A 13,998-nucleotide genomic window follows, 5' to 3' on the forward strand; every position below is an offset into this window, starting at 1 on the left:
ATGTTAAAGAAACCAAGGTTCACACTGAAATGAGATTCCTGACCTGTTAGTAACTTGTATGCATGGAGTTGTTTTTTCCACTAGTAATAAAGAACTTATGCTAATGTATCCTATAACCAAAGTCTCATATCCTTGACTACTGGGGTGAATATTATATTCTATTTGTATCTTCAAAAGGGGGAGCTAGTCCTCTGCACTAGCTAACTTAAACTGCATTAAAGAGCTTAATGCTATTCACCTACAATCTTTTCATTTTACTTTTATAAATTAGATCCAGACCTTTGATTTAAATAACTGAGTTATAGTCTTTCTTTAAATAAGATAGGGTTTCCTGACCAGCATAACATGGTAGTTAGAAACAGAAGCTTGGCATCTGTATAACAAACTTGATAGCTAGTAAACAGATTCAGCCTTTTTTTTTGGGGGGGGGGGGTAGGTCTCATGTAACCCGCAGTAGCTCTGAGTTTGCTATGTATTTTAATGGCCTCAAATTCCTGACCCTCCTGACTCTACAGCCTAAGTATATATGTGTGTGTCACTATGCTTGACTGAAAAGATATTTTTAAGATGCCCCAGAGAGTTCCCAGAAGGTTTCCAAATTAGTTTCTTTTTCTTTAAAGTTGATACCCATAAATAGAGTTTTGGAATTAATGTACATACCAACCAAATAAATGGATGCTTCTGGCAAATTGGTTTCTAGAAAAAGCTGAACAAAGATGACTAATGCTGTATGAAAACTTCTGGGTGGGAAAGTGTTTTCAGGCTTTTCCTTTAAAATCCGCCAGTGAAAGGAAAGATATAAAAGTATTTGTGTTAATGCTGGTGGCCATGTGTTTGTGCATGTGTGTATGTGTGTGTTCGGTTATGCAACCAGGGCTGTTGTTACCACCCTACTTGAAACATTTATAGTTCCTTAACGCAGACTTATGGGGTGATCACTGGGGACTAGCAAGATGATGCATGAAAGCAAAGAGAAGAAACAGGGAAGAAAAGAAAAGCAAAGAAATGAAAACTATGACCTTTTAAAAAGCCAAATGGGGAGAGTTGAGAGCAAAGTATTTGTTCTAGTGATGTTTGGCCTGGTTCATACATTAGGGAGCCCTAACTTTCTCTCCAGTATGACCATTCCTTTTTTCCAAGGGAACCGAGATTCAAATAAAAAGTTGAAAAGGTCTAACTGTGCATACGAGCTAAGAATTTTCCATTAAACATACTTACTTTTTCTCGCCTATGTTTTCCCCTGCTGCCTCCCCTTCTTCCTCTTCCTCTCTTCCACCTCTGGTGGCTGGATGTCATCTGTGGGTCACAGGCACTAACCGGTGCATTCAGGACAGCATGGTTGAACCCGCTGTCTCGAGGCAGGGTGAAGCTGCGGGCTTGCCCCCGTTGCTGCTTAACACCTGCATCCTCTCACTCTCCGCTAACGGGTAAGGGCCGTAGTGATCCTGGAGGATGGCACTTCTGAGTTGGAAGAGTCGACTGCCGCCTGTGCTCAGGGGAGATGGCCGCCGAGTCAGAGAAGACCAGAATCTTCCAGAGGCAGAGTCTGAAGGTAATGTAAGCCTGAACTTGTCAGCGGTGTCTCGATTAAATCCTGCAGGAGCGGCGCTGACTGGCTGTCTTGCGAATGGGGGACACGGCACTGCTCCCCAGTAACTTCCTGGCGAAACTCCTCATGCGAAGACTGAGACTGAGAGGTCTCCTGTGGAGGAGAGCCGGTTGTGCTTCGATTCCACGTAAGGACTGGCACAGCTCATCTGTGGAAAGGAACCCCTCATCAGTTTCCACAGGAATGACAGACTATTTCGATTGTCAAAGAACTTAGTTTCTTTTTACCATAGAGTATTTACATGGATTACATGGAGTCTTACACAGTCAAGTAACAACTGAGCAAATTTGTAGACACTTCACTTTAGGACCCAGTTCATACTTTAGTAGTTAGGAATTCACATATCCTGAGATACAGATGTAACAGCTCTCCATGAAACATCTGATACAATAGTACAAATCTGATAATAATGGAAGGATGAGAGATTGTAAATGTTTATATAAGAAACACTCAGCAACTAAACAATTTTAAATTCTCTACGTAATTCCGAAATTCTAAAGAAAAACGCCCATAGATCCTATTTCTGGATTTTAGGCAGCTTAGGGGGTAAGAGAAAGAGAGAGAGGCCTTCATATATGAGAACAAGTTGTCTATAAACAAAGCAAACCCTTTCTGCTTCTTCACAAGTAAATGTCTGTTTCTATGGGTACCACAGAAAAGCTGTCTTATGGTCTTGTCAATTCTATGGTAATTTATGGAGACTACAGGTAGGATGAAATTAGAGTTTGTTGGGGACTGGCATTTTCTGTGAGTATAGACACTGTAGACTACATAAAAAGGAATTTATTTTGTGCATAAATGTAAAATGTGAGAATATATATTATAGTATAAAAGACAAACAAGAAAGATGAATAGCATCAGTAAAATGCTATAAAACATTTCGAGTGAAACACTCTACCTGGGAAAAGCCTTATTCCAGCTATAGAGGCTAGCAGGCTAGCCCAGGTTCCTTTATGCGAGGAGCTACACTTGTTAATTACAAATGGTGTTGAAGCGGCAGCCAGGACAAATTTAGCTGATATGAACATACCGCCCCTTTTGGAAAAGGGAGAGAAATTACTCAGCATCATCCATGGGCAGATTGTTACCTTTCAACATATCGAGTAGTATGTTGAACACCAAATTAACTACAATAATATGAATAGTTTCTTTCCAAGATGCTACTGTTGCTCAAAGGGAAAAAGATGCATTTATCCGAAGAGGAGAACAACAAGAGTACAGAGGGAATGCTTGGGACTGGAGATTTAAGTGGGGGATGGAGACAGCAGGGTCAGAGAGTGGGGGCAGGGGGTAGTAGGCTCAAACAAAACTAAGGATATATTTAAAAAGCCATATGCAAATCTACTTCTTGGTAAGATGATTAAAACAATAATTTCAAAAAAGCAAAGCTGTGGCTCCCTTTCATTTTTTATAAATTTCCAAAGAATCATTCAGATCATGGGGTTTTTAAAGAAAGGGGAAAACATTAATTACTTGGATAATGCAAAGGTTCAATGAAGTTGACTGGTATAGTCACATAAACTAACTTCTTTTTCCTTTGTAGAGGACTAAGCCCTAAGATACAGAGAGTTGATTATTTTGGTAACATGACCACCAAATTAAAATGGAAACACTGACATATGCTCAGTAATTTTGGTGGGAAACAGGCATAAATTGGCATAGTCTTAAGAAAGTAGGGTAATTATTTATCTCAGTAAAGGAATGAAGTATATATAGTCTACATATAGAGTTACAGCACTAAGAAAATTCCCTAAGAATTCTGGAACACCATAAACATATATATTAAAGCAAAGATACCATGGCTATATCCAAAACCCAGGGATATGTGCATCTGTGCTGGTTAGTTTTTTCAAACTTGACACAAGCTAGATATCAGGAAGAAAGAATGGCCAATTGAAAAAAAATAGCCACATCAAACTGTTACAGAGGGAAGCTTGTGTGGCATTTTCTTGATTAATGATTGATGTTGGAGGGCCCAAAGCCCAGGCCACTGTGGGTGCTATGACCCCTGGGCAGGTGGTCCTGGTTGTACGAGAAAGCAGGCTGAGCAAGCCAGTAAACAGAGTTCCACCAGGGTCTCTGCTTGAGTTCCTACCTCTGGGTTTTGCTGTGCTTGTGTTACTACTACTGCCTTGGCTTCCCCTCATGATGGATTATAATCAGGAGTTATAGCTAAATAAACTTCCCCAAGTTGCTTTAGGTTATATTTTCCTACAACAGTAAAAGAAGCAAACTAAGATTGCATATGATATCTAGTACTGAGCTGGACCTCCAGCACAATAGTGCTAATATTTATTAGTTGTTTTCTAAAAATACATAAATTGACTTTATTAGTATAGAATAAGTAAGATCAATTTACATCTTTTGGTAAGAAACTGTTTCTGTTGTATTTTGCTCCCTTAAGCCTGGCAAATTCATTCTGCCACAACAACCTGTGATGATTATTTCCCTCGATTAAAGTTTAGATCATCAATTTTCTTTTCCCTATAAAAATCGCAGTCTGGCTTAGAATTTAATATACTTTCTTTTAAACATATAAATGGATCATTGAGTCAAGCTGTCCTGCCATGTAGTAAGCACCCACACGGATAACTTACAGAGGGAGGCCGTGGGTATGTATCATAGGGGGGTGGAGGCTGTCCCTGCTTCGGTGTGGATGGAGTATCTGCTTCTTCTTTGTCGCTCTCACTCCAGTAATCTGAAAGTTTACAGACATGGACACCCCGAGGATTTAGTAAGTATTCATAGACATATCCTCAAGAAAGCTCTAGCCAAAACAAGACTTAAGTTCAATTACTATGGCATGTTCACCATCATCATCCTGCTCAAGAGTTCAGCTTCATTTTAGCTGTTTTGGAGAAGAAGAAAGAACACAAATAAACCTAATCCCAACCCCATGAAAAATTAATGACACAACAGCCAGTCCTAAGAAAGCTAAGGGAAAGGTACCCTATAAGCCACAACAGGTGAGGGAATGCTTAATTTAGAACATTTTTTTCAGAAAGCTTTACTTAATAAATACCACAGGATGTTTTTAAAGTATGTCACATTACTGTGATGAATGCTCAGAGAAGAGAAGCAATAAACCGTATGCTGCTGCTGTATATCTCTGATATAAAAACTCTCCCAAAATTAATGTTCGAAATTGCTTTGGCTTCCCTTCACTGGTTCTCTAACAACTGCTGTTTTCTAGAGTCATGGTGGACATGAATCTTTATAATATCATACTCCTACCTCTCCCTGGAAAGGCATGGCAAACCCTAAATCTTGCCAAATGCAAAAAAAAAAAAATATGGCACACTTGCTGATGTGTGCTCCAAGCACCAAATTCAGAAACTACTTAAAAAGATAGGCAACTATAAGCTGTTAGAAAAGTTACTATGGGCAGAACTGAGACAAGAGGGAAGTTTGAACTCTGAGAGATATATTAAATACTGTAAGTCAAATCCAACACCAGATTCACATCAGAATCAGTTCGACTAGATCGCGGTCCTAACTCCTGTGCTGATTCCTTCTGTGAGTTAACAACTAAAGAGAAGCAGGAATAATTTCTACAGCAATTGCAGGAAGAGAATGGGATTAAGAGAAAAGGAAATCTGTATGAAAAACTTATATCCTAAAACAACTACCACAAGACTTATGTGGTGTTCAGATTCAAGGGAAAAGTTCCTACACATAATTTTGTACGAGCCCTTCCCTTTCTAGAAACTTTCAGTTGTAATGTTTTCCCCATGCTACTGACTAAAAATGAATGCAACTAGAATTTTTTTTTAGAAAATTGTTGCATTGAAATAATGGAGCTGGATTTGAACTAAGAAACTGACTTGAGCCAAAGCTCTGAGAACTGAATTTCCCGGACCTCTTGCTTGACATATCAGTTTAACACAACAGTTTAATGTTTTGTATAGTTATGCAATTTAAGATCCCTTACCCACTCCTAACTTTCACTTATGTTCCTGTCACTAGAAGGTCTCTAGTAATAGTTATAGGAAATAAAATAAACTGCCCCTTCTATTTAGGCCTTAAAACAGAAGGACCCTGGACAACGCCCACTGAGAAAAATATACGAAGTGTCCAATCTCAATTGGATACCTTTTTTTTTGGTTTTGGGAAACTGGTCATGGGAAGCACACACTGTAACTCAGTGCTCAGGAGGCTGACCCAGGATTGTCAGTTTGAGATCAGCTTGGGTTACATAGCTAAACCTATCTCAAAAGCCTCAATGGAAAATAATGGAAGATACTGGACAATGACCACCAATATAACTAAGTCCTCCCTCAAAGATGAATTGGCATAGATACCCCAGAAACATTATTAAATGATTGTGAAAAAAGCATGTCTGATATTCAGAAGCAGGTAAAGTTTCAATTCTTCAACATACAACAACTACCTTTGCATTGACCCTCTTATAGGCATTATTTAACTTTATTTGTTGGGCCTCCTTTATAATCTGTGAAAGAGCAGCTAATAATAACTGACTTTTGTAGTTGTGTAGGTGGTAGTACTAAATAAAGTAACATACAATCAACTGCTTTGTACTTTGAATACACTCAAGAGACATCAGCACAAGCATTTATCTTCTTGGGTAATTTGTAGATTTTATTCCAGGGCAGTCTGACACAGATCACAAAGGCAGTAAATGACTGATGTTATTTTTTCGCGCAGATAGTCTTTATTTCTTTGTAGTGTTTTGAGCAATGAAGAATGAAATCTGCAGTCCTAGGGGTCTGGGCAGTTTGTGAGAGCCGGAATCTTCCGGAAGTTAACGTTAGCATTCAACCCTCCTCCCAGCCCCAGCACACAAAGCTTGCTAAGATCACTCTACCCCTTAACTTCCACTGTTTCCAAGAATTGCTGGATTAGTTTATCCTTACTGTTTGCCATTAAGGAGTACCATGGCATTTTGGTGAAATAATACCTCAAGTGGTCCTTAGTAGCACACTAGAAAAAGAGATGATTAACATTTATCCATAGCTCTAGAGCCGTTGACCATACATAAGAAATCTGAAGTGGTTTATTTTTCCTACTCAGCTAAATTAGGAAAAACTCTAATCCCTATTTGATTGCAATTTTGGCTTATTAAAAAGCAATAACAATCTAAACATTTGCTGGGGTTCTAAGGAGAAAGCAGAAATATTACTTTACAAATCAACTTCTTATGCTAAGCTGTTAGGGAGAGAACAATGCCAGAAAAAAGGCACATGGAAAAATTAGGCTCTTAGGAACATGTGAAATAATACATACACTATAGCTTACTGGCTGAAACCAGTCTGATTGTTTTTCTAAGAGCAATAGATTTTTTTCTCTTAAAAATCTAAATATATATTTTTTGTCTTGTAAAATGTCAAATTTTATAAGTAATTATGAATAAACCCGGCCATCAGTAGAAGAGGGAAGGTCCCCTTTTTACCATTATATGTTGACACAAAGGACATATTTTTAAAGTTTGTTCTTATTTAGAACTATCAAAGAAAATCATATAGGTCATTAACTTTTATGTGACTAAAACTTTACAATGACATCAAGGAATTATTTCTATTGTAAATATTTCTGAAATATATACTGCACTGTCATTACCTTATCCATCTTAGTGTATACCAGAACCTCTGCACTTTACTCTTACAGAGGCAGTAGAACAGTACTTGTTCGTTACTTTGTCCACTACCTACTTAGTTCTTCATAGCCTTTGGGTACCACTATTTTCTTTTCCATTTACCCATTGAGACAGTGGGACAGATCTAACGGGAGACCACCAAGTCCAGTTGGAATGGGACTGATGGAACAGGGTACCAAACCGAACTCTCTGAATGTGGGCTGATGGTGGAGGAGGACTGAGAACTAAGGACAACGGCGATGAGCATGAACTCTACAGCATGGACGGGCTCACTGTGAGCCTTGTCAGCTTGGTTGCTCACCTTCCTGGACTTGGGGGGAGCTGGGAGGACCTTGGACTTAACATAGTGAAGGGAACCCTGATGGCTCTTTGTCTTGGAGAGGGGTGGAGTGGGGGTATGGGTGGAAGGGAGGAGAGGGAAGGGGGAGGAGGAGGGGAGGAGATGGAAATCTTTAATAAAAAAATGAGAAAAAAAAACCTTACAGAGTTACATTGTGTTTGAGACTTAACTTCAGCATTAAGAATTACGTAGAGATATCAAATAACCATAGAAGTGTGGAGTTGATATGCATTCTTATCAGTTTCCTAAGTAGAAAGACCAAGAGACTTAAAATAAAAGGTATTCCTTACCTTGTTCTTGCTTAATCCTCTCCCTTTCTGCATATCCTGCAGTCAGCATGTTAATTCTATTGAGCCACCTAGAAAAAGAAAGAAATCAATAATAATTCATTATACTTGTTAGAAATATTTATTGCAAAATGTCTAAGTATAGAATAACTCTACATATAAAATTCGTTCTTTATTAAACTTGAAAAAATTGAAGCCTTCAATAGGCAATAATCTACTGTAGTGCAAACTGTTCCCACACTGATATAATTCCAATAAAACATTATGTAAAGCTGTTAATGTGTGGAATATAAAAGGTTTGAGATGACCAAAAGCCATATCATTTCTTTCCTTCAAATATATAAACACTCCAAAAATCCTTGCTCTTTTGTTTTTTTTCAGAACAAATGCTCCTTTGAAGACACTTTTTAAGAGGTCAGTGTAATTTATAGAGATTGGAGAAAAAGTTACAAAGCTTGCCTGTAAAAATATAGTTTTTACCACGAAATAATAGTTTGGATATACTCAATTAAGTTAAATGACCCAAGGGGAAATACATTTCAGAAGTACTTTTAAATCTTGTTCCTAAACATGAGAGCATTTAGCTCGCCAGAAATAAAAAGCACATATATAATTTTAACCTATTATGATCTAGAAAACATATTTTCATGAATGACAGCAAGTTAATTTTTCTTAAGTATTGCTGCTATTGTTAGTGCAGTAAAACACTATTTCAGTTTCTATTTAACTCTACAGGAATCATCCTGTAGGCATCACTTCAACCACTGGATTATCAAATCACAAATTCTTTGTAAACAAACTGACAATCTCCCACCTGGAAATTCTGAGCCCGGGCCAAATGTTTTCCCAGAACTGAAATCAGGGAGAATTCACCTTAACCAATTTTGGAATTACTGTTAGAGGTTTAATATCATCAATTGTGGAGGAGTCTGATTCGAATGTAGTTTAAGGAAAACCTGTTGTTGAGAATTTTTTTTTCTCCTAAGATCCTGGATGTCTTCAACTACACATTATTAACTAAGTCACATATTTCACAACTTTCCAATGGTGTTGTATATATCATATACCTAGCATATCCCGAGGAGAGGAAAGTTGCATCTCTCATGGGTATCTATTCAAATATAAATTGTAATTTTAAGAAAAAGTAACTTAAATACAAACTTCAGTTTAGCAAAACATATCATGTAAATATCAGTCTAAAGAATATATGGGAATTAAGGAATGGATTGGAGTCCTATTAGTATACAATAAAATATTCACAGGAATTCAATAACATACTCTAGTAAATTATAAATCAAGAAGTTAACCTCATGATAAAAGCTCATGATAAAAAGTATACAATAAGATATTCACAGGAATTCAACATACATACTTTAGTAAATTATAATCAAGAAGTTAACCTCATGATAAAAGCTTTGAAAATGAAGAATTATTAGCAAAAGTTCAAAATAAAATTTAATATATAGTTCATTTTTTAGTGAGAAAAGGGTTGAATTTCTATTACAGGGCAAATTTCTCTACTCTTGGGAAAGAGCAGACTGATGCTGTTGGGGCCACAAGGATGACAGTAACACTAAAGGAAAACTCATCACTGACATTTAATCTACTATTGTGTTTTTATTTCTTGAAAAACACTGATGTTTTAATCAGAATTCTAAAGAAAATGTAAGTTCTTGGTAGGTGAATTGAGGTATTTAAGAGAGGCTTCTTCAGTTTTTCAATTCATCATTTATTAAAAATATATTTGTGTTTAACAATAGCCTGTGATTTAGAGACAGAAATGTATAAGGCAAAGTTCTTGCTTTCATTGAACTCTAGATTGTTAAAATTCCTAAGGCAAATGAAAATTTAAGCTACTTTTAGAAAAAAATTCTGATCATAATAAAACTTCTTTGGAACATGTATGGATATTCTCAGGCTGCTGTGTATAGCCTAGACAGACAGCTGTTGCTTTCTCTTGGATATACTTGTCCTTAAGCTCCAGCTGGAAGAACCTCACTTACTGATATACTTGGTATAAAATTATGACTTGCTATCTTAGATAGACGTGAAAGCAGATGTACATATGTTAACTGATTCCAGAAGCATTTATTGAGAGACTGTATGTGCCAGGGATGGTTCTAGGCACCTAGAATAAAGAGTACACAAAACAAAGTACCCATCTTCATGATGCCTGCATTTTAACAATGGCGGCAGATAACAAATCGGGATATAAGTAAGCTTCTATGAAGTTTTACCAAGGTAGCAAATGGCATATTTTAAAGCAGCATGGAAGGTAAAATTTGGAAGGTCAAAGTTGCTTGGGAGTAGGGAATCTATGTTAGGTAAGGAGGTCAGGGATACACGTATTCAACATCATCTTTTTCGAGAACACTCATGTGGAAGTTCTTTAATACTAGTCCTAATTTCAGTACTTCATCATATACTCTTTTTTCCCCTGGCTTTTCAAGACAGGGTTCCTCTGAAGCTTTGAAGCATGTCCTGGAACTAGCTCTTGTAGACCAGGTTTGCCTCAAACTCACAGAGATCTGCCTCCCTCTGCCTCCCAAATGCTGGGATTAAAGGTGTGCGCCACCAGTGCCTGGCTTACCTCATCATATTCTAATGCTTTAGATTATAAATATATAGGTTAGGGAATATGATTAGAGTAACACAGCCTAATACACTAAGAGACAAGTAACTCACAGTTACAAGGATACATGCATACACATGCATACATGCACACTTAGAAAAGTGCACACATTTGTGTATAGAGCTTTCATGGAAAACTGAAGTACTTGTATACCTTAATTACTAGGCACTGTTACTACTGGCATAGTATATATTTCAAAACCTAGAGTACAAACATATATTATTCTGTACTATGATAAAAATTTATACGAAACAATAATGCCTTTAAAGCCATGAAATAATCAGATAAGCACATATTGACTATAATTATGCTTATTTTTTAAAAAAATATCCCCTCTGGCATCAGGCATGTTTTCAAAGATTACATATGGAATAAATCAATATCCACATTATCTTGCTATATATAATAGTCAGGTAAGCAGACAAAGCTGTCTATGGGTGTCTTTCCATATCACTAATATTGTGTGAATGTTTTAGCACTGGCTATTTATCCTATGAACAAGTTTTTTTAAATTGCCTATTGAAAATAAATACTAAGAATAAAATTATTAGAGAAAGAAAAACAAAGGAAAAGAATAAAGATACATTACAATTAAATTTAAAAATTCAATTTTTACATCTATAATTCTAAAATATATAGTACATTAAGTCTTACATAAAACAAGACTTTTAAATGTATAATGTGGTGCTGACATTTTGGATTAGATGTTTCTTTTCTTTGACACATTACTTAAAGTAATAAAATGAACTCCATGGGTTTGGTTTAGTTTCTTCTTTTTCTTTTCTGCTGTTTGGACCTATAGAAGTATCAGGAATGAGCAGTGATACATCCTTTTCAGTACACTGTGAACAAGTAGCAAATGGAGGTCAAGAAAGGTTTTTACAGTTGATAAAATGCACCAACAATGCGAGCTAAAATGGCTCTAATTAGCAGATATCAAGAATGGTTAAATTATTTGAATTCTTACAGGGGGGCAACTGACACCTAATACATTGATCTTGTAATACAAGAGATCCTCATTTATGTTACTGACTCTTATTTTGGTTATAATGCAAACCCTTCATGTGTATCCCTAGGGAACTGACTTTATCATTTGGTTAAACAGATAGCATGGACACAGAAGTATAGAACTGCAGGATAACGATAGGACTAAAAGTAGAGAGCCACCAGCCCTCCATCATGTACAGGTGAATAAACATTTTCACTTTGAGAAGAAGGAGAAAAAAATCTCTGAAAATTCTTAGTGCTGGTATGAAATTTTAAGAATAGTAAATTAGGGGGCTGGAGAGATGACTCAGTGGTAAGAGCACTGGCTGCTCTTCCAAAAGTTCTGAGTTCAATTCCCAGTAACCACATGGTGGCTCACAATCATCTGTAACAAGGCATGGTGCCCTCTTCTGGCCTGCAGGTGTACATGCAGACAGAACACTACACTAAATACATACATACATACATACATACATACATACATACATACATACATAGCATAGTAAATTATACAAACCACAAATAAAAATTTAATTTCATGCACTTTTGTTTTTTAGAAAGCATGGTTTGTACTTCAGGTGTCAAAAATTTTATTTATAAAAGTAGCTTAAGCATTCATCTCCTCTGCTTATGTATATTTATGAAGTTGTACAATTTTTGTGCTTAAAATATTTAGATATAATTTTTAGAGATCTAAATAAAAGTAAATGAGTTAAGAGAACAAAAGTATATAGACATTAAAACTTATTGCTACTGAAGACTAATGTAGTATTTAAAAGTTAAAAAATCCCTACTGAGAGGAATAGTTTTTCTCAGTCTATAAAAGGGTCAATTATTTAGTACAGAAAGGCTAAGTTTATTGCATAAATTTACACAGTTAATAATTGTAATCTGGGATTCAGTCTTGTCTAAAGGGTCACAGGTTTTGGTTACTACACTTTGGTGCCTCTTCCTAAGTGTAGGGAAATTTCATGCACTATGAATTAGTTTCTACAACTGTAAAAGAGGAGGACCTTTTGATTTTTAAACTCATTTTGTATCGTTTCATTAAATGGAGAGGGGAAATTAAAGAAAAGAAAAGTAACCTAAAAGTGACTAAAAGTGCAATGTGAAACAATGTGGCACACGAAGAGGAAAATGTGTGCAGGAAACCCAGAGTCAAAGCAGTTGGTTTCATAGTCCTGTCCAGTAAGAGGAAGGTGACAGCAAGAGTTACTACACTAGCCAGATCGAAATCATTGAAATGGATATCCTATCAAATATATTTAGCATCCGAAGAAGTCAGGTTGTGTGTGCCTTTTTCTGAGCATCTAGAAATACATGTTAAGATAGATTCCTAAAATTTAACATCTAAAAACCTGTTTTTATGGTAATATTTTGGATTTATATTAGTTATAGTACTTTTGTGGTAAAACTGACAGTCAACAAAAGTTGAACTTTTAAAATGATCTTCTTTATTATTTTGAAAATATAAATTGTTTTGTGTGTATGTGAAATTTAAATCAAGAATTAGGCAATATTTTTTAAAATTAAGTATGATCATGTATAACGATAGCTGGACTACTCAATTTTAATTAATTAATGCAGAATCTACAATGAAATTCTTTAAAGATTATTAAAGACAAGGCTTAGATTTTGAATTTGAGGCATAATTAAGTAATTGAGATGTAAATAATATCTTACCTGTTCATGTCATCAAGATGTTCAGCAGCAAAATAGAAGCTTTTGATTTTAGGATGGCAGGCTTTGAATGCACTGTGAATAAAACAATAAATAAGTTACACTGACTTTTGGACAAATTGGAAAATGGTTTTAAATACCTTTAAACATTTTTATTAGAGTTCAGAGAGGTAAAAGAATGTAATCACAATATATTATATGGTGGTTCATGCCATATTATATTAATTCACATTAATTCCAGCACTTGGAGGGCAGACACAGGGGGATCTCTATCAGTTCGAGGCCAGCCTGGTCTACAAAGTGAGTTATAGGACAGCCAGAGCTGTACAGTGATACCTTGTCTGTCATCATCACTGGTGTTCTTATGTGTCTGCATATGCAAGAGAAAAGATTTCGAGAACTGTTTGGCCCAAACTAATAAAATTAATGCAATGCCTAACCTAACTTCACATACATAATGCTTCTATCACGACAGAAATAAGTAAAACTGTATGCATGCTGTCCTCAAAATTGCTTTCTTATACTTTCAGTCTGAAAGCATCAGATAAACAAACTATAACTTAAAATCTAGAAAATTACAAAATAAATTATCCTTCCCCCCGCCCTTCTCCAAGTAAAATTAACTTACTATTTCTTGCGGCATTCACTGGCTCTATCAATTTTAAATTCAGGCAGACTGATGAATCCTTCTGCTTTTTCATCCTAAAGAAGCAAGACTTTTGTTTAGTGTATCATACCAAGGAAGTCTGAAGCTAATTATACCATGTAGGTATGATGTAGATCTTTAGAGTAATAAATGTGCTACTCATTTTGTTCTTAATTCTACTTACATTCCATAAATTCTACATA

At 36.0% G+C, this 13,998-nt stretch overlaps 1 protein-coding gene across 1 annotated transcript in view; it reads right to left on the reverse strand.

The window, feature by feature from the left end:
• Nucleotides 1-13,998, reverse strand: part of Cnksr2 (connector enhancer of kinase suppressor of Ras 2) — a 224,261-nt gene that overhangs the window by 31,276 nt on the left and 178,987 nt on the right. Inside the window, 13 exon segments of the mRNA XM_038316573.1 lie at nt 1,211-1,270; nt 1,273-1,299; nt 1,302-1,373; nt 1,376-1,451; nt 1,453-1,524; nt 1,526-1,599; nt 1,602-1,650; nt 1,652-1,702; nt 1,704-1,757; nt 4,207-4,307; nt 7,854-7,921; nt 13,153-13,224; nt 13,778-13,851. Coding sequence (XP_038172501.1) covers nt 1,211-1,270; nt 1,273-1,299; nt 1,302-1,373; nt 1,376-1,451; nt 1,453-1,524; nt 1,526-1,599; nt 1,602-1,650; nt 1,652-1,702; nt 1,704-1,757; nt 4,207-4,307; nt 7,854-7,921; nt 13,153-13,224; nt 13,778-13,851 — 850 coding nt within the window.

The sequence above is a fragment of the Arvicola amphibius genome, chromosome X (assembly GCF_903992535.2).
Source record: "Arvicola amphibius chromosome X, mArvAmp1.2, whole genome shotgun sequence".
Classification (NCBI taxonomy): Eukaryota; Metazoa; Chordata; class Mammalia; order Rodentia; family Cricetidae; genus Arvicola; species Arvicola amphibius.